Raw genomic sequence first — 18,042 nt, 5'->3', positions numbered from 1 at the left:
ATGTGCGTATGGAAATGGGACAAGGATTGCCTGATTACCTGAAACGATGTCGGCATTAATGGTGTTATGATGATCATGTGTCAATAGAAAAAAGACAAACACCAAAACCATGACTTTTGGAGAAACATTTGCCATCTTTGTTTCCGGGTGTTATGTTTCTTCCCATCTTTTATATACGTAAATAAACCAAACAAGATTCAATTTTTTTTAATCATGTTTCAAACCGATGTGGAAAACGTTGGGGGTATATTATGAAAAAAAGTTATATGTAATGTTTTGTCATTTGTGTGTGTACATGAATGATCTAATCTTCAAATCACGGTTGACTATATGTTATAAAAGTTGGTCGTGTTAAGTTGTCACTTTTGTCTTTTGAACGACGAACACTAGCTAAATGATTGGAAAACTCTCATAGAGGGGTTTGATGTCGTCAGGGCAATCCACCTAGTGGTGCTTCACCCAGACTTAAACTCAAGAATATGTCACATGAGTGGGATTAGAATCCACAACATCATATAGAAGAAACCCCTAGATGAACCTAAGGTAAAACTTCTGACCACCCCGTAATGAAAACCATGACAAGAGAAATAAGTTTTCTGTAGTTCGCATTTAGTAAATACGAACTCTCAGTTAATAAACGCTCCTAATTCTATGTGATATTATTTCCTAATTTTTTCGTTTTTTTGTTCAAAGCTTAGACTGTGGGTAGTGGCTCGCGAAGGAGGTGGCGCGGTCCAGGTGGCCGGTGATGTGGCTCGCGAACACCGCTACACAGGTCAGGTGAGCCGGGGTGCGGTTGGGCGGCGTGACTGTGGTCGCGGGACAGAAAATAGCCGTTGGGCTTTGGGGTGTAAAAAACTAGCCGTTGGCTAGTTTAAATTGTTTTTTTTTACTAAATAACACATTATAAATAACTACCCCCATTTTATAACAATAACACACCATTCTCACTTCATTTCTCTCTAATAATTTAAGAATTTATCAAGTTACAAACCATGTCAGGTTGGGGCAACATCAACGACACTCAATTTCCCGAGGAATGTAACTACATGGACGACGATTCGTTTCAAGAGTTCATTGGGATGTCACAACCTGATTTTTCGGTCCCGGAAACACAACCGGAGCCGGCAAAACGATCCCACAAAAAGAAGGGGAAGAAGACCGGCGAAGCGGATGGTCCCTCGACACCGGAGAAGCGGAAGACTATTCCGTGGTCTAAAGAAGAGAAGCTTGCGTTGGCGAAAGTCCCAAGATCGGAACGCGGGTAAATTATTATTTGATATTTCTTTTAAGTTTTATGTGTAATTATTACATTTTTTATTATTTATTTTGTAGCCGACTTTCAAAAAGCTCGAATTTTTTGAGCCAAGGTTCGGGAATGTTTTTACGAACAAGTGGGGAGTTGGGCTCGTACCGATAATATGATATCGGGTCGGTGGACCGATACTCGTAAATATGTAGTATTGTTTACCAACATACATAACCGCAATGCTAACCGAATTCGGCCGAGTGGGTCCGATGATCTCGCGGTTTACAAATTCACTTGTGATGAATGGAAACAAGAGGTGTTGCGGAGGTATGGGGTGGTGAAGACGTTTGACGATGGCTACTTGTGGGAGGTGTTAAGAAAGTGCTCGAAATGGATTGAACTATGTGCGGAGGACATGGGCGATGGGGCAAAACGTACAAAAACTAGTGCGTCCGACACATACGTCTCTTCGAGCGGGTCGGAGAATCATATTGACTTCGACCTAAACTTGTCCGAAGGTCATTTGAAAGACCAAGGCTGTAGCCGTCCTCCGGGTAGGGATCGTGGGAAAAAAACGGTTGTTGATGGCGACTATAAAAAAGAAATTAAGGAATTGTCAAGTGGCCTCCAATCGATTGGTGAAGCTCGACACAAAGAAACCGTTTCAAGAGTTTGGCTTTTATAGCCAAAGACTTTAGCCACCTACCGCCATACGACCAAACGCTAATGGAGGAAGGAACGTATTCGGAAGGAATTCGCAACACAAAAATAAAAGCGCTATTTATATGTATTTTTTATTTTCATTTTTATTTATGTTTTAATGAAGTATTTTAATTTATATTTCTGTGCATAACAAAAAAAAAATAATAAATAAAAAAAATCAATCAAGACCCTAATCACATGGATCACTACACCCTCTGAGGCTTGGTTGAAGGGCTTGATCCTGTGCCACATCAACACTTACGTGTCAGATTTTGCTTGGCTCACTTGGGACAAGCCCAATTACCCTTAGCCTTAATGTTTAAAAATGAGATATTTTTGAGCAAAAATTAAAAATAAATATTCCTACTCGAGGCTCACTATCCCTATACACCTATACAGGCTACGACACTCCCTAGCTGTAATTTCCAAGAGCCATTTTTGGCGCTAAATTTCTAAAATAATAATACTCCGTATTATTTTCCCTCTCTTTTGTACTTTTACCGAGTCTTTTTATAAACCAACATCCAATTCATCTTCTTCATCCCTCTCACTCACTGATATCATCCTTTCAACCTTCAATTTCAATCAATGGCGGAGTCAAAGTCAGTCAACGCTGATCGATCCAGAAAGAGGGTTGAAGCCACTTCAGTTATTACTCTTAAACGACCCAAGAACACCTACTGGTATTCATTCTTATTGTTTTTAGTTTAGGGTCAGCAATAACCAAACCGTTAACCGAATCGAACCATTCATATTTTTATAATTTCATTTCATGTATTTCTAAGCAAAAGTTTTAGTCCAAGCTTCGTTTTGGTTATTAACCGAAATTAGTCGAAAAATTGATGACATTGTTTCGGTTTAGGTTAATAACACAGATTCAGTGTAGGACTGGTATTAGGTACCAAATACTCATTCCTACTTCTACTTTATACTTTATGTTAATTTAATCTACTTGTAATGTTCTGCAGTGAAGTGTGTTATGAGAGTGACGTGGCGTTAATCAGCACGCAGTGATGCCAAAATGAAAATGAATTTGGGTAGGGAATGATGTTAATTCAATTAATATATTAATATCATCATATTAGTTATCTTTAACTAGTTTAGTTTTAACATATGAATTTGTCTGGTTACAGATAAAATGTTTGTTGAAACGACCAATGAATACATTGCTAAAACGCTCGAAGAGAGGTAGTTAAGGTTTAGGTTATGATATTAAATAATGGGTATCAAGTTTCTTGTTTTTTGGTTTATAAAGTTTGGATTTTTATGCAGAACGGAGTTAATGAGAGTGAAGAAAGCAAAGAATGAAAGGGATCCAAGCAAAAAACCACTAACTCCATTCTTTCACTTCATGTATTATTATATCACAATTATTTTACTTACTATTATTATTCAAGTAAACTGTTTACATGTAAATTTGTTGTTGGTGTAGGGAGGATTTTAGGAAATCATTTAACAAAGCAAATCCAGATAACAAGAAAGTTTCAGTGGTAATATTCTATTTTATTATTGCAACTTGATTCATTTTTATTTTCTTTATTTGTTAATTATTATTATTATTTATTTATTTAGGTTGGAAGGGAGGGTGGTGAGAAATGGAGGGCTATGTCAGAGGAAGTGAGTTCTTGATTTTTCATTTGAATATATTTATGTATATACTAATTTCCCACATTTGGTTACAATTTACAGGAAAAGAAACCTTACACTGAAAAGGCTGCTAAGCAACAAGCAGCACATGATGAGTATTGGAGAATCCAACTACATGACTCACCGACAATCAGAAAGAAGTGAGTATTTTAATAAACGAGCTTGAGTCAGATCGCGAGCATAAATGAGTTTCTTATTTGCTTTCTTTTAATATAATTTATATAATAACTGTTATTGTATGTACACGTATGATATAAAAAATTAGTTAAGTAATATCTGTTATATCATGTATATGAATTATAGTTATGTATGCATTTCTTGATTTTCTGCTATTATTGTGTATACATGGTGTGTTATGATCACATTACTTAACTGGAGTGTGCTGATTGATTTGCAGGAGACGGGAATTACGTGAAGCGGAAGAGGAAGCGGAAGAGGCATTGATGATGGATGAAGAATGGTTTATCTTTCATTATAAAGGTTAATGATGTGATTTGAGTATCAGTCGTCACATAGCATATGTAGAGAGCATTCACCTTTTATCATATCATGTATTGCCTATGGTCTTTATGTTATGGCTAAACTAGTAATCTAATGCATGACTTTTGTTGATTTCCACTTCTTCATGCTAACTTATAAATATATACTTCTTTTGAAAATTAATGGATCTCTTTTGGGTGCCTAGTTTGGATTTCTATTTGACACCAATTTATAAATTTGGCCAAAATTTATAAGAGCTTGATTGCACTTGCAATAAGTTATTCGATAACCGCTTTTGTATCCTTCTCTTTTAACGGTAAAACTGGTAAGGAAAGCTCGTTAGTTCCGTTCATTTTTTAGTTATGCACAAAAATAATTCAAGTAACATTGTAAGTTGTAACAAGTAATAACCATTTTATGTATGGTTCAAAACAATTTACTCTGTAGGTCTTTCATTATGGTTATTAACATATTCATGGTTTTAAAATGAACCTGTCTGTATGGTTATAAAATAAGTGAGCTAATTTTTTTGAACGAGATCAATTTTGTATTTTATCGTGTTCTGTTTGTATATAAAAAGTTTTGTTCGAAAATAATCAAACAGATGGTCTATGTAGTTTGATATAGATATCGCCTTTTTAAGGTTTAAGTTTTACAAAACATTAGTTTGTTACTAAGACTACCCGCTATGGGGCGGGGTTTGCTGAGTTGGCCGGCGCCATTGGGCGCTCAACACCACCAAGGGGCGCCCTTGGTGGTGGGGCGCTGGTGCTCAGGTTGGTTGCAAAGCTGGGCACGGAAGAGGGGTTGGCTGTGGGCCCTCTCTCTCACACAAACATACATACATATGTATATATATATATAATGAGCGTGGAAGAGGGGGTTTTTACCATAGCGGGGCATTATTGGATGGGGCTTTGAAACCCCCGGTGGTTACGTGGCACTGACGTGGCACGGTAGAGGGGCTTCGAAGCCCCTCACCATAGCGACCAGCCTAATGTTATGTTGTCCAAGATTATATTTCATTATCAAATACTACTTATGCCATGAATGTCAATGTTAGCGCCAATTCAGACGAGACAACGCAAAACGCACAAATGATTATAACACGCAGAAACAAAAATTTAAACGAAACAAGAACTTTAACGTGGTTTGGTCCAAGTGGCCAGTAGGGACCTACATACACAGGCTACAACTAGAGCTTCTCTTATTAGCACATAACATAACATGATATATATAGAAGATAAAACTATGTTTAGAATCTTAATGAACTTGAAACCAATGTGGAACCAAAGCCCGTGTTTTCCTCGTCACCGGTTTGAGCCCAAACCCAAAATTGGCCTAAAGCCTTGATCAATCATAACAAAAAATAATACTTTCAATGTGCTACACGTGAGACATGAGGTCGCCCTCAGCTTACGTGGAATAGCCCATGAGAAGGCTAACATTGGATTTGGTTCTACTAATGAACACACGCCATGAAGGGCGACAAAGGGAGGTGGGTGTGGGGGACCCGTGCTGATCGCTGATGATAATAACCTTGATCCCCAAGTTCGATAAATTACATGTTCAACTAACATCCACTACAAAGACCAGACGAAATCAATGATATGGGAGCAAAAATAAAAATAGATCCAATAGTGAAAGTTCACTAGCATTAAGAGAATATTGCAAGAATGTCTTGTGAAATAAATCTCAAACCACAACCTACTCCTAACAACGTCTTGCGAAAATAATCGTACTTAAGATAATATTGCAAGAAGTCAAGCAACATGTCGTTGACCAATTATTTTACAATTAAATTATCACAATCTTTGTTTCTGCAAACCTATTATAGACCTCCTTCATTGTATAGATCAAACTTCAAACTTCAACCATCTATCCAAAGTATTCATATAATTGTAGCGTAGTGATGAACCAGAATACTATATATGATCTGCCATGAACTGCAAAAGCCACAAGTTGCTGTAAGGAAATCGGTTTGATGATTACAAAAGGAGCAATCAAAAATTATAATGGCATGTAGAAGTAGTTACTAAAATACCAGTGTCTTACAGTTCAGATATCAGTCATCTTCACCAGCTTATTGTAAAGAACACGGTCATCCCTCCCGGTGTTGCTCTCCAGCAATGCACTTTGTACAAGTTCCTGAATCCAGAAAGATAACAAATTTGGTTACTTCTAATGCATGTTGACATGTTCTCTATTCAGCTGAGTTTAACCTATTTACCCCTATTGGGCTGAAAATGCCACCTAAAACAAGGGCAAAACAGACAATTAATCTAACCTTGACATCCCTGTGAGACATGCTGTTTCCCAATGCATGCAGGAGCAATCGTAAATCTTCAACCTGCAAATACATATGAAATAAATGGTATTCAAACATTGCATTCTCACATCAAAAGATAGCGAATATTAATAGATAACTCAAGTTACCCTGACGTAGCCCAGTCGATTTCGGTCAAAAAACCTAAACGCCTGTTAACAAAAAAGCAAGTGCACATCAAAATCATATATATTTATATGATTTAACAAAAAAGCATAAAGTAAATGGTTCACTAGAATGACATTCAAAAATGACGTACCTGCAAAAGTTTCTTGTCAACGGTAACTACACTTTCTTTCTTCTTCGTGTCCACCTTTTGGTTTTCCTTTTTCTCCTGATTCACAGTTGTTTTAGCACTTTCCTCTTGCTCACCTTTGACTTTTTCATCCGCTTTCTCAGACTTCACATCCATGTCAACTTTATCCTCAACTTTCTCCTGTAAAAAGGATATTATATTTAATACAAATATGAATTTTCAGTTGCTTGTTTAGTTAGAACAGTCAACACGTGCCTCGTTTTCTGCATCAGACATGTTTTGATCTTCTTCAGGGTCCTCTTCCTCTTCGGGATCTTCTTCATCTTCTACTTCCTCTTCTTCTACATCTTCTTCAGAATCTTCATCTTTTACCGACTCATCTACTGCTTTCGTGTCCTCCACATTATCCTCAACAACCATGTTTTCATCCTTATCAGTTTTTTCCTCACTTTCAACCAATGTTTCAGTTTTAAGTGGTTTGTTTTCAACAGTGACATCATCAGTTTTTTGGCGTTTAGGGGATGATTTTTTAGCAGATGATGTTTTCTCTTTTTCCTTCTTATCAGAAGCTTCTTCTCTTTGTCTCTTCTTTAAGTTCCTTTTAGCCACATACTTGATCCTCAATTTCTAACAGCGAAACCAAAAAGAAGGATTAATAACATTACAGTTGAATATGGAATTACTGTAAACATCATATCTTTAACAAATACCCACCTGGAGAAATGTTAGTATCCGAGAACCCATTTGAAATTGAAGCATTTCATAAAATGTTTCAGCAAATACAGATAGCTCAAATGTTGATTCTTCAATATCTTTATCAGTATAATCCATGAGTGAGTCCAGTGAAAGTGACAATGAATGCAGCTGTTGCGTAAAATGTGACAATTAAATAAAGTAAGCATTACACAACTAGATCAAGTGAACATTTTGCAATATGCATACAATGCAATAGAAAATTAAGAAGGGAAAAAAATACTTTTTTATTCTTGCTGCCTTTTGTCTGGAGGATCAACCCGGGATGTCTAGGTGGCTCCTCAACCTTTTTCTTAGTTTTTACCTCTTTACCCCTGGATTCAGTTTTAACATCTTTGTCTTTTTTCTCTTTTTCATCCTTCGGTCTCTCTTTTTTGTCAGATCCACCCTCCACTTTAGCTTTCTTCTCTTTTACATCCTTTGATTTCTCATTCTTGTCAGAACCACCCTCTACTTTAACCTTCTTCTCTTCCTTCACTTGAACTTTCTCACTTTTATTTCCAGTTTCATTTTTCTCTACCTTCACTTGAACTTTCTCACTTTTATTTCCAGTTTCATTTGAACCACCAACACTTGGTGTGATTGCCTCAGAGACCGACTCATTATTCTCCAATTTGACTTCGCTTGCAGTTTGCTCCCCAATAGTTGACCCTGTTTCATTTTCCTTAACCACTTTATCCTTATTATTCGCAACCTTAACAGCTACCTTTTTCTTAGTAATCTTTTTAATTATTTTCTTTTTAACAACTGTTTTATCGCTTGCACCAACCACGTCATCATTTTTTGTCTTATCCTCAGAAACCTCAGGCTCTTTAACTTCATCTTCTTTTTTAACCATTTTCGCCACTGGAGTCTTTTTAATAGCTTTCTTTTTAGTAGAAGTGTTAGCAGTCAAAGGTGTACCAGATGACTCAGCAGTGTCACCAATAACCCCCATGTTAGTATCATCATCATCCTGTTTGGGTGTTTTTTCAGTTTTTTTAGGAACAATCTTCTTTTTAATAACTTTTTTAATAATCTTCTTTTTCCCACTACCAGGTGTCTGCACAACTGTCTCGCCCGCATCTTTCTTCTCAGTAACATTTTTGTCCCCATCTTTCTTCTCAGTAATGGCTTTGCCCTCATCTTTCTTCTCAGTAATGGCTTTGCCCTCGTCTTTCTTCTCAGTGAAGGCTCTGCCCTCATCTTTCTTCTCAGTAACGGTTTTGTCTCCGTCTCTCTTCTCGGTAACAGTTTTGTTCCCATCTTTCTTCTCGGTAACGGTTTTGTCCCCATCTTTCTTCACAGCAATGGCTTTGTCCCCATCTTTTCCAGCATCCTTTGCTTTCACTTTAGAGCTATCTTTTCCTTTTCCATTAACTTTCGACGCTGATCCAGCCTCTTTCTTTTTCTCTGTTTTTACAACCTTATCTGAATCTTTTTTCTTCTCAGACTCCTTTTCTGTGCAGAAGCAACAGAGATAAATCAAAATTTCAATAACAACCTTAATAAAAAATAAAGCCTTCCAAAATATTACCTTTTGGAGTTTCCTTCTTTTCCTTTGATTTCTACAGAAGAAACAACCATCAGATGAAAATAAATTGTACCAGAAAGGCTCTAGGGTTAATCATGTTTCATATTAACATTTATTTGATAAACTTTATATTATATTTTTTGTATACCTCCGTTTTAAGAGCATCCAAGCGTTCTCGCTCTGCAACTGCCTTCTTGTGGGCAAGCCACTGATCTTTCCATGCATCTATTGAGGGTAAGCACTCAGATAAGTCAGGAATATAGAGTACAGTGATTTCCTTGTGGCTAAAAAGCCCATCCTTTCCAATTCTGTCGTAATGAATCTGCAAATGTCAAAAAATAAAAATCATTATTATCATGAAAGAATAGAAGAAAAAACTAATATATGAGGATAAATTTTGCATTACCTCAAGAAATGGATTCCACTTTCGGCAGTTCTTCAAGTCAAGTCCTGTGAGCTCTTTGGCATACCTAAATATCATAAATTGAATTCAGACAAGACAGATGAAATATAAAGACAAAAATCATAAAATTGATCACAAAAGAACCAACCTTAAAACGGTTTGAACTAAAGCAGTTTTATCTGCTAAAGGATCATTGCCATCAACAGGGTCCCATGAGCCACCAATTGGCATGAAAGAACTCCCTTCTTTAAGAAGAGCAAACCTAAGCATATTACAAAGATGGGGGATACGATCCTCATACTTTCTTTCAGATGACAATTCCTCCCAAGCGTTATGACTAAGTCCACTCATTAATAACAACTGAATCAAACAAGTTAAAAATATAAAATAAGAAATGATATTGTATGCTACAAAAAAAATCAAGCCTGTAAATGCTTAAAGTTGAAATTATCTACCTTGGCGTTCCATCGAGTAGTTCCATTTTCTAATTTTACATGATCATTAGTTAATGTTTCAGCGGATGCTGATTTACGCTCACTTGAGGTTTCCTCTTGCACAAAATCATGTTCAAAACTGTTCAACGGCATCAAACTTGTTAACAAAAAAGAGTCAGGATGTTGGTTGTCTATCATAATTTCAACCAAGTTCCTTGTTATTAACTTATGAATATATTGTATGAGTAGCAAAAAAAAAAGCACAAGTGAACAGAAAGAAATAAAACAAGATATCAGCAATCATACCTAACAGGAGTATTAAAAGGAATACTCAGGTCCTCCCTTGACCAATTAACAACAACCTGGAACACATACTCAATTCAATGACAAGATGAAGAATGGAGGAGATAATAATTTGAAAAAAACATGTACCTTGGAACATTCAGGTGAAACATATAGCCTAGGATAACGTTTATCCATGGACAGATAATCTCTCTCAGGGTCCACCAAATTGGATGAGTAAACCTACAATATATAATACTTTAATCATTGAAATGTGTGAGAAAAAGAATCCATTCAAAAGAGTAGTCATAATATCTTCGAAGTTTGATGAACTCAATATATGGTGTAATTAGAACCAAAATTATTTCTACAGCCATCTTAACCAAGCTGATGACTGCAAATCCCAACAAGGGTGAACAGAACACGAGTTGAGGGTAACTGAAGAGAACTCATGACAGATGGGCGATCAATAATCCCAGAAATTGCACCATAGGTTAGAGACAAAAGAACACGAATGTGAAAGCACAGCAAACCCACATAGGTGATGGTCAACGGGTAGTAATCTTCAGTAAAAGAAAAGTCAACGGGAAGAATTGGAGATCACGATAGCCAATAAGAAAAGGTCTGATGCGTTGTTTTACCTTGCAGACATATTCTCTTCGTTTTTCTCTAACAGGTGAATGACGCCTAGGTGATTCTCGTTTTGAAGACTTCCCGGGCTTTGCTGATGTGGAACGACCTCGCTTTGCTGATGTGGAACGACCTCTATCCCTTGAGATTCTTGGTGGGGTCCGCTCCCGCCTAATTTCACGTTCTTTTTCCCTCTCCCGTCTTTCCAACATTCTTTCTCGTTCCTTCCTACGCTCTCGTTCCCGTTCACGTTCGCGTTCTCGCTCCCTATGCCGTTCACGGGACCGTTCTCGAGACCGTTCACGTTCTCGTAGAATCTCCCTACGACGATCTTCCTCTCTTCGTTCGATTTCCCGAGCATATGCGACGTCATCTTTACGATCATCAAGTCTCGAATAACCCGCACGTGCCAGAATGCTGCCTGGATAATCTGGTGGGTCCAGGGACGTACCACGTAGACTCTTTTCTGAAACATATGACCTGCCAGGTGGCAGGCTAACTCCATAACCAGGATTAGCAGCACCGCGAGCATACATTAGATCTTCCACTTCTCTCCTTGGAGCAGCCCCTAGAATCGATGGTGCATGTTGCGTCATTGATAAACCATGAAGATCGCTATCAAATCTCCCGCCATACAACAAAAGTTCTTGACCCGAGCGAGCTGTAGCTGATCTTGCTGCTAGATAATCAGCTTGTCTGCCAGAAATCGTTTTGCTACTTAGTGTTAAAAGATATTATTAACTTATTAACTTATCAATCGTTACTTCAAGAGTTCCTCTTGTTAAGTTGTTGACATCAGTATCCAGTACATCTATTGTATCTTGTTCATCAGCGATAACAACTTATGGATGAATAAAAGTACAAAATATTAAAGAAAAAAATAAGTATACCTAGAACCCCCATCTACAGAACCAGATTGTAGCAGTTCTTGTCGTAGTGCGGTAGCCGCATCCAAACGATCATAAATATCGGTCTGCCCAAAAGCGTTATATTCAAGGTTAAATAGGTATTGCAATTTCAAACAAAACACATAAAAACGCTAACCAAATATTAATGAGTCAAAAAACCTTATGTTGATGACCAAAAGCAAGAGAATCAGCAAACCGAACAGGTGGATCATTTGGCAAATCTCTCCCAGAATATGCACTTGCTCGTTCAGCATATGAAAGTCTATCATCATATTTCCGACTAGCAGAAGGGTAGTCAGATGGGTATTTTGGTGAGCCATAGCCAGTTCGACCTTCTAGAATAGATGAACCGGCTCCTTTGGAGCTAGCAGCTGGAGCCTGCATAGATGCATTAAAAGTTACATACACTAAACTACATACCCAATTAAAACTAATTTCACTGACCATACAGTTCACTGACCTGTAAAGCACTATTGTGTGCTGTTGAACCATACAATGAGGAATACTGACCACCATAATGAGCTCCAGCAGATGGATGGCTACCTAACAAAGCTGAATGCCTTGAGACACCATCAGGTCCAGGCTTTTCAAAACAACAATGAAAAGTCAGAAAGAGGAAGAAAGTTTTTCTTTCTTTAAAAAAAACAGTACATTTCATTCAAACTTTTATTTCACTAAGAATGTCAGTAGAAATAAAAGGAACTTGTTTCATCAAAACAAATAAAACGTTGAAAAGGAAAATTACAAAGCCTGCCAGTTTAAATGTCAAACAAAAAACTTTTACAACAGATGTTACTGTAATGAGCTTTGCATGGATCAGATCGGTACCATACATGTACCAATATCGTACCAAAAACCAGTACGGCACTACCAGTGTTTCGGTACGGTACCAGCTTTGGTTCTTTTTCCCTAATCCATTGATCTTGGAACGGGTACCGATACAGATACCAAATAAGAATAATCGATACCAAAAATGATAAACCGGCATGTTCGAACATTTTTTAGTAGGAATGAGAACTGGTACCAACTACTGAAATACCGAAAAAATTGCAAATTTGAGAAAAGTGGGTACTGAATACCGTACCATATGTAACGATTCAGTACCAGTATTCAAGAAAAAATCTCACCCCTAGAGCTTTGCATATTCAGTCATAATAATGATATATATAACTTATTAAAGATATGATTTTTTTTCCAAGTAGGAACACTATTGATGAATGAAAAAACAATAAAACTAGAAAGCATCTTTAGACTGAAAAAACCTGATTCTTAAAAATTTACTTGCATTGATTCTTCAACATATAATTAGAGTTAGGCTAAACGTACGCCCCTCTCTTACTTGTCATACCCCCTCCCGACTTTCAATTCATTTAACAATTTTGTTTGGCATATCACCCCTGTAACATTTCTTGTCATTTTAGAGTCTCCCTTTAATATACCAAATGAAAAACTATAAACTTTCTTTTTTGTATTTTGTTTTTTTTTCCTCTTTGGTATTCATTGTTCTCGATCATAGTAATAATTTTTATTATTAGATGCTTTATAAAATGTATTTAAAGAAATAATGATACGTTTTTATAAGGAAAAAAAATCTACATATATATACACGCACACACATATTTTTGTTATTTTTAAAAATTGAAAAAACAAATGTATAATATACAAAAAAATGTTTTATAATATAAAAAATAGTGTTTTTTAAATAATAATGATAATAAAAGATAACAAAAAGGCAAAGAAAAACACTAATTATATTAATGTAAAACTTGAAAGACGAGGTAATTTTAGTAAAAATAAAAGAGGGGGGGGGGGGTATGTCTAGCAATAGCAACACCCTATAATTCAACTTAAAAGAATTTACTTTGTTTCTTTATGATTCATATATAACATGTCAGATGAGTGTGTAAATAATGACAACACAAAATAACAAACTAAACATTTGACACTTACATTTTGAGCGTAAGCCGATTGACCAGAGTAAGACTGTGGCTTAGGCTGCTGTTGATCATAAGCATTATTCCCTCTCGAATACATAATTATATTCACACCAGACCAGTAACTTCAATAAACCCTACATAATAATAATAATAATAATAATAATAATAATAATAATACTCTAAACACGTCAATTAAAACCTTCACAACTTATAGCATAGGCTAATCAATTTCACAACAACATTCAAAATTTACTACAACTTCAATTGTAACGGGAAATAATTAGGGTTTTTGGGCAATGAATTATAATTATAATTAGATTAGCACAAGGTTAGGTGACAATTGTATGGAATGATTGGGTACCTGTAAGCTGATCGCCAGCTGAATTGAGTTCACCGCCAATCGAATGAACTAGAACCAATCGGAATCCAATTTGGGGGAAAACTAGCGGAGCCCTAGCTGTTAGGTTCTCAAGTACCGGTAGCTTTAGACTCTAACCGGGCCTTTATAAATGGGCCTGCTTTCATTTAAATTGATAATATACTATAAATATGAAAATTTTTTACCATTTTTTTTTCATTATACAATTACGCTACTATATATGATTACTTTGCTTAATTGAAGATTTCCATTTTTATATAATAGTATCACTTTTAACTACTCTACTTGATTATCAAAATTAGCACGTTAATTTCATATGTATCTTAACTTTCCCATATATATATATAGGGTTTGGATCAAATACAAATGAAATTAACGTACTAAACGTGAGAATCAAGTAGAGTAATTATGTAATTACATCACAGAGTAATTATCATAGAATGATAGTTCAATATTTCCCCCGGGTAAGGGTACATACATGAAAGAATTATCACATGTCACAAAAAAGCACGGGGCCGTGCCTCAGAGAGCACGCCCCCGTGATGAGTCATCATGTACGATCTGACATAGTATTTAATGCAAATGGACACCTGGACATGGAGGCGTGCCTCTAGAAGCACGGAGCCATGCCTGCATCCCCAGACTGTCTATAAATAAAGGAGAATGTTGCATTAATCAAGTGTGCTTGAAGAAAATCTCTAAACGGGTTTCTCTTATAAATACACACACATTACACCAATATTGAAGATCTTGTGGAAAGTTTGAAGGCTAGGAGGTTACCATTGTTATCCATCATCATCATCATCATCATTAAGTAGGAAGATTCATCCACATTTGGTTAGATTGTTCTAGTTTAATCATGTGTTTGTTATCATAATCTATTTTAATGTTCATAACAATGCTCATTGTGAGTTAAACTCCATTTACCATCTAAAATCTATGAAGAAACTTTGTTTTACTTGATGATTATGTGAAACATATGGTTTAGTTTTGTAAAGTACATTGTTATTTTGCAATTATCCTTTGATGAAGAAATGTTTTATCACTTTAACTCAATACATCAAGATTGATGACTAAAAATCATTCATGTTCACTCATGTTCTTGGAGACTAGAAATGGTAAAAAGAATACCTTGATAACTTATATAAGATAAAACATGGATCCTTATTTGTATTTAGAAATGATGAGATATAAGTTATGATTTATTTCTCTAGTTTTGATAATTCTGAAATAACATTGTTAACACGATTGCTTAGGTTATCATGCTAGTTAAAGAAATCACATGTTAATGGAATGTGTAATTATAACCTAATTAAATCAACCAAGGGGAGGTTGTGTGAGTTAACTACAACCACTCGAAGTTGTTAGGATTGGTATTTGAGAATTGAAGTCAATCCTAATCGTTCTACTTTGCCAATTGTTTGTCTATTTAAATTGACATTCTCGTGGTAGCATGATATTAAGCATACGATGGACTTGAAAATACGCATGCTACTTTATTTTATGTCATAGAATATGTTCACCTAGAAATGAGAGACTATTCTATCATACATTATTAGGACAAGTTTATCACATGTTTATTTAATAATCATCAAGGAAGAATGGAGTGGATTCTTGATCTTAGATGGTAACCTTCATATAATTGATTTACTCATTTATAATTCCTCTTCTTGTCACATATATTATATATATAAGTATTTCTATTTTATAAAAAGTTTAAAAATCAACCCAAAATGATTAAACATCCGATTAAAGTAAGACGAAGATTCATTATTAGAAACATTTGTGTCCACGGATCGATACTTGGTTCTTACCAATACTATTCTACATATACGATAGGTATACTTGCCTATTTTGTGTGTGTGTGGTCTTAATAGAAATCACTTTTATAAATTTAAAACACGATCTTGTACGAAAGCTTAAATCTCCAATCTCTTATATTTCAACCGCATGCATGACAAACATCACCGGCTTTGGATATAAACTGTAACCCAAACCGTTCACTACGGTTTAAAATAAGTGAAACCAACCAATCCAAATTTAAAGATAGAAACCGACTGTATGGTAGCAAAGCCCTTCAAATAAACATGCTATGCATTTATATTAATGCTTGATAAAGGGCAAACCGGGAAACCAAACCGGAACCAACCCATTAGTAATGGTTTTATTTGGTTCGGTTTTAAATGTCAATGGTTTGGTTTCGGTTTTCAATAATAAAAACCATTACTAATGATTCGGCTTACGGTTTGATATAAAAACCGTCAAAACCGGATCATATACCCCATAATGCCATGTAAAGTGTTGAACAAGACATAACTCCAACACACAAGTGAAGTTAAAAATGTATCAATTTTTCATGTTTAGTTAACCAATATGATTAGAGTATTTTAAGCATCTCAATTAAAGGTTTTATATCTCCCTTTATCTTAATTCTGCACTATAATTTGTAAAACTACTAAACCCTTAGCTTTAAATTACGGTCCAAAAACATGGCAGTATATCTGCAAATCATAATTAACTTCTCTTTATCTTGTCGGCATATTTGTAAGAACACCTACAATAAACATATTGAAACTGAGAGATGGAGAGTGTGCATGTTGCACCTTTTGTCGATGAACAAGTTTTCTTTGATTTATGTTATGCCTCCGATTTGTTTCAGAGGGAAAGCATACAGCATAAAAGGGAAAAGAAGATGGGCGGGAGAAGATGAAATGAGCGGGGAAAGTACGAGTTGTTGAGATGGGGAGTGGTACAGTAGCTTTTCATATATGAAAAATACCACAGCTTGTTTTCATTATTTAGAGATAAAGAATATGAATAGGGGATATGATGGAGTGAATAATTGATAGATTTTTTAAAATTATGAAGATAGGGAGTGTTTTGATGGTTAGAATGGGAATGCTCTCAGCATTCTCAGCCTATCCTATCTTCTATAATTACATTAAAAACACTTTATTTCTCTCATGTTTAATTAAATAACATATTTTTTATACATTTAACATTACAGTTTTTCCCTCCTATACTCACAACCAATTTCAACAAATATTTAAAAATAAATAAGTGCAAACAAATTTCTCCCAAATTTAAAAAAAAAATCACAAATTTTCTAATCTCCTCCACTCACAACCATTTTTAATCATATTTTATAATTTATAAAATTCTCTCACAAAAATTTAGCAAATGAATAGAGTATCAATTAATAATTTTTAGTTTGCTATTTAAAAAAAGTACATATGAGGCCCAAATGTTGCACGATTCATACCATACCCAAACTATTGTAACCATATTAGTGTCTAAGTAGAAAAAATGTGAAATTATATTGTGGAGGTCTTGGATACAAACATTGAAACCGCCTAATTTATTTTGGGACACATAATATATGCTCCTAATGTTGAGCGTGAAACCAATCGGTAGTGGACGGCTAAACCATCTTTTTGGAAACTAATACATATTACGTAAATCTAATAAAATAATATAGAGACAATTCCCAAAATGTTAGGAAAATTCTCAATATGGCCCATTAATATAGAGAGATTCCATTTTTATCCACATCATCCGGTATAGGATGAATGTTACCTATTTTGTGCAACCTGGACCGAAAATCAACAAAACCTCCGAGACTGACTGTTTTATCACACAGGCTTGTAGCCAAGGTAACATTTTTTCGAGAAATAGCACTCCGGGACACCACGAGATGTCCCTCGTTCACCGCCATCCGGGTGATCAAGTAGTATACCAAAAACATTAACGCTGCTACCATGAGCCAAAACCAACACCAAGGGATCTGTATGTTCGCCACGGCAGCCGGAACGGACGCTTCACCCGTACCTTGTGCAGAGCCGACGGACCAGAAGCTCGACCGGAACCTGGTGCAGAGGCAGCCGGACCGGCAGATCGGTTGCCGGCTGCCGGACTGGAAGCTCGACCGGTACCTGGTGGAGAGGCCGACGGACCAGAAGCTCGACCGGCACCTGGTGCAGAGGTCGACGGACCAGAAACTCGACCGGCAGTTGGTGTAGACGCGGCCGGACCGGCAGATCGGTTGCCGTCGGAGCCGGCCGAACCGGTAGCTCGACCGGTACCCGGTGGAGAAAAAATAGAATTTGTAACTTGCTATCCTCTTATGCAAGATTTCACTACACT

The 18,042-nt window shown here is 36.1% G+C and overlaps 2 protein-coding genes across 6 annotated transcripts; one reads left to right on the top strand and one right to left on the bottom strand.

The window, feature by feature from the left end:
* The first annotated feature begins 2,539 nt into the window (after nucleotides 1-2,539).
* Nucleotides 2,540-4,224, top strand: LOC143541636 (uncharacterized). Its single transcript, XM_077034408.1, has 8 exons — nucleotides 2,540-2,634; nucleotides 2,920-2,936; nucleotides 3,085-3,139; nucleotides 3,224-3,304; nucleotides 3,384-3,441; nucleotides 3,524-3,568; nucleotides 3,641-3,738; nucleotides 3,996-4,224. The coding sequence occupies exons 1-8, from the start codon at nucleotides 2,540-2,542 to the stop codon at nucleotides 4,081-4,083; spliced, it is 537 nt and encodes a 178-aa protein (XP_076890523.1). The 3' UTR covers nucleotides 4,084-4,224.
* A 1,490-nt stretch (nucleotides 4,225-5,714) lies between these two features.
* LOC143541658 (protein SHORT ROOT IN SALT MEDIUM 1-like) lies at nucleotides 5,715-14,003 on the bottom strand. 5 transcript variants are annotated; one of them, XM_077034425.1, is made up of 22 exons: nucleotides 13,882-14,003; nucleotides 13,534-13,654; nucleotides 12,044-12,166; nucleotides 11,743-11,961; nucleotides 11,566-11,648; nucleotides 10,687-11,371; nucleotides 10,196-10,288; nucleotides 10,070-10,125; nucleotides 9,785-9,902; nucleotides 9,478-9,689; nucleotides 9,333-9,396; nucleotides 9,075-9,248; nucleotides 8,930-8,960; nucleotides 7,934-8,853; nucleotides 7,637-7,885; nucleotides 7,375-7,524; nucleotides 6,916-7,287; nucleotides 6,664-6,840; nucleotides 6,515-6,556; nucleotides 6,366-6,428; nucleotides 6,134-6,226; nucleotides 5,715-6,024 (listed from the first exon to the last, which is right to left on the bottom strand). In XM_077034425.1, exons 2-21 carry the CDS (start codon nucleotides 13,615-13,617, stop codon nucleotides 6,137-6,139), a joined length of 4,005 nt encoding a protein of 1,334 aa, XP_076890540.1. In that variant the 5' UTR covers nucleotides 13,618-13,654; nucleotides 13,882-14,003; the 3' UTR covers nucleotides 5,715-6,024; nucleotides 6,134-6,136. The 5 variants fall into 5 exon arrangements, with proteins under 5 accessions (XP_076890540.1, XP_076890538.1, XP_076890539.1 ...); XM_077034423.1 differs by having other exon boundaries at nucleotides 7,637-8,853; XM_077034424.1 differs by having other exon boundaries at nucleotides 6,664-6,828; nucleotides 7,637-8,853.
* Between the last annotated feature and the right edge of the window lie 4,039 nt (nucleotides 14,004-18,042).

Source organism: Bidens hawaiensis, unplaced genomic scaffold, assembly GCF_021521415.1.
Source record: "Bidens hawaiensis isolate Kalapana, Puna unplaced genomic scaffold, B.hawaiensis_p1.1 tig00012634_1, whole genome shotgun sequence".
In the NCBI taxonomy this organism is placed as follows: Eukaryota; Viridiplantae; Streptophyta; class Magnoliopsida; order Asterales; family Asteraceae; genus Bidens; species Bidens hawaiensis.
The sequence above is the reverse complement of the archived record's forward strand: the minus strand, read 5'-3'. Positions and strand labels throughout refer to the sequence as shown.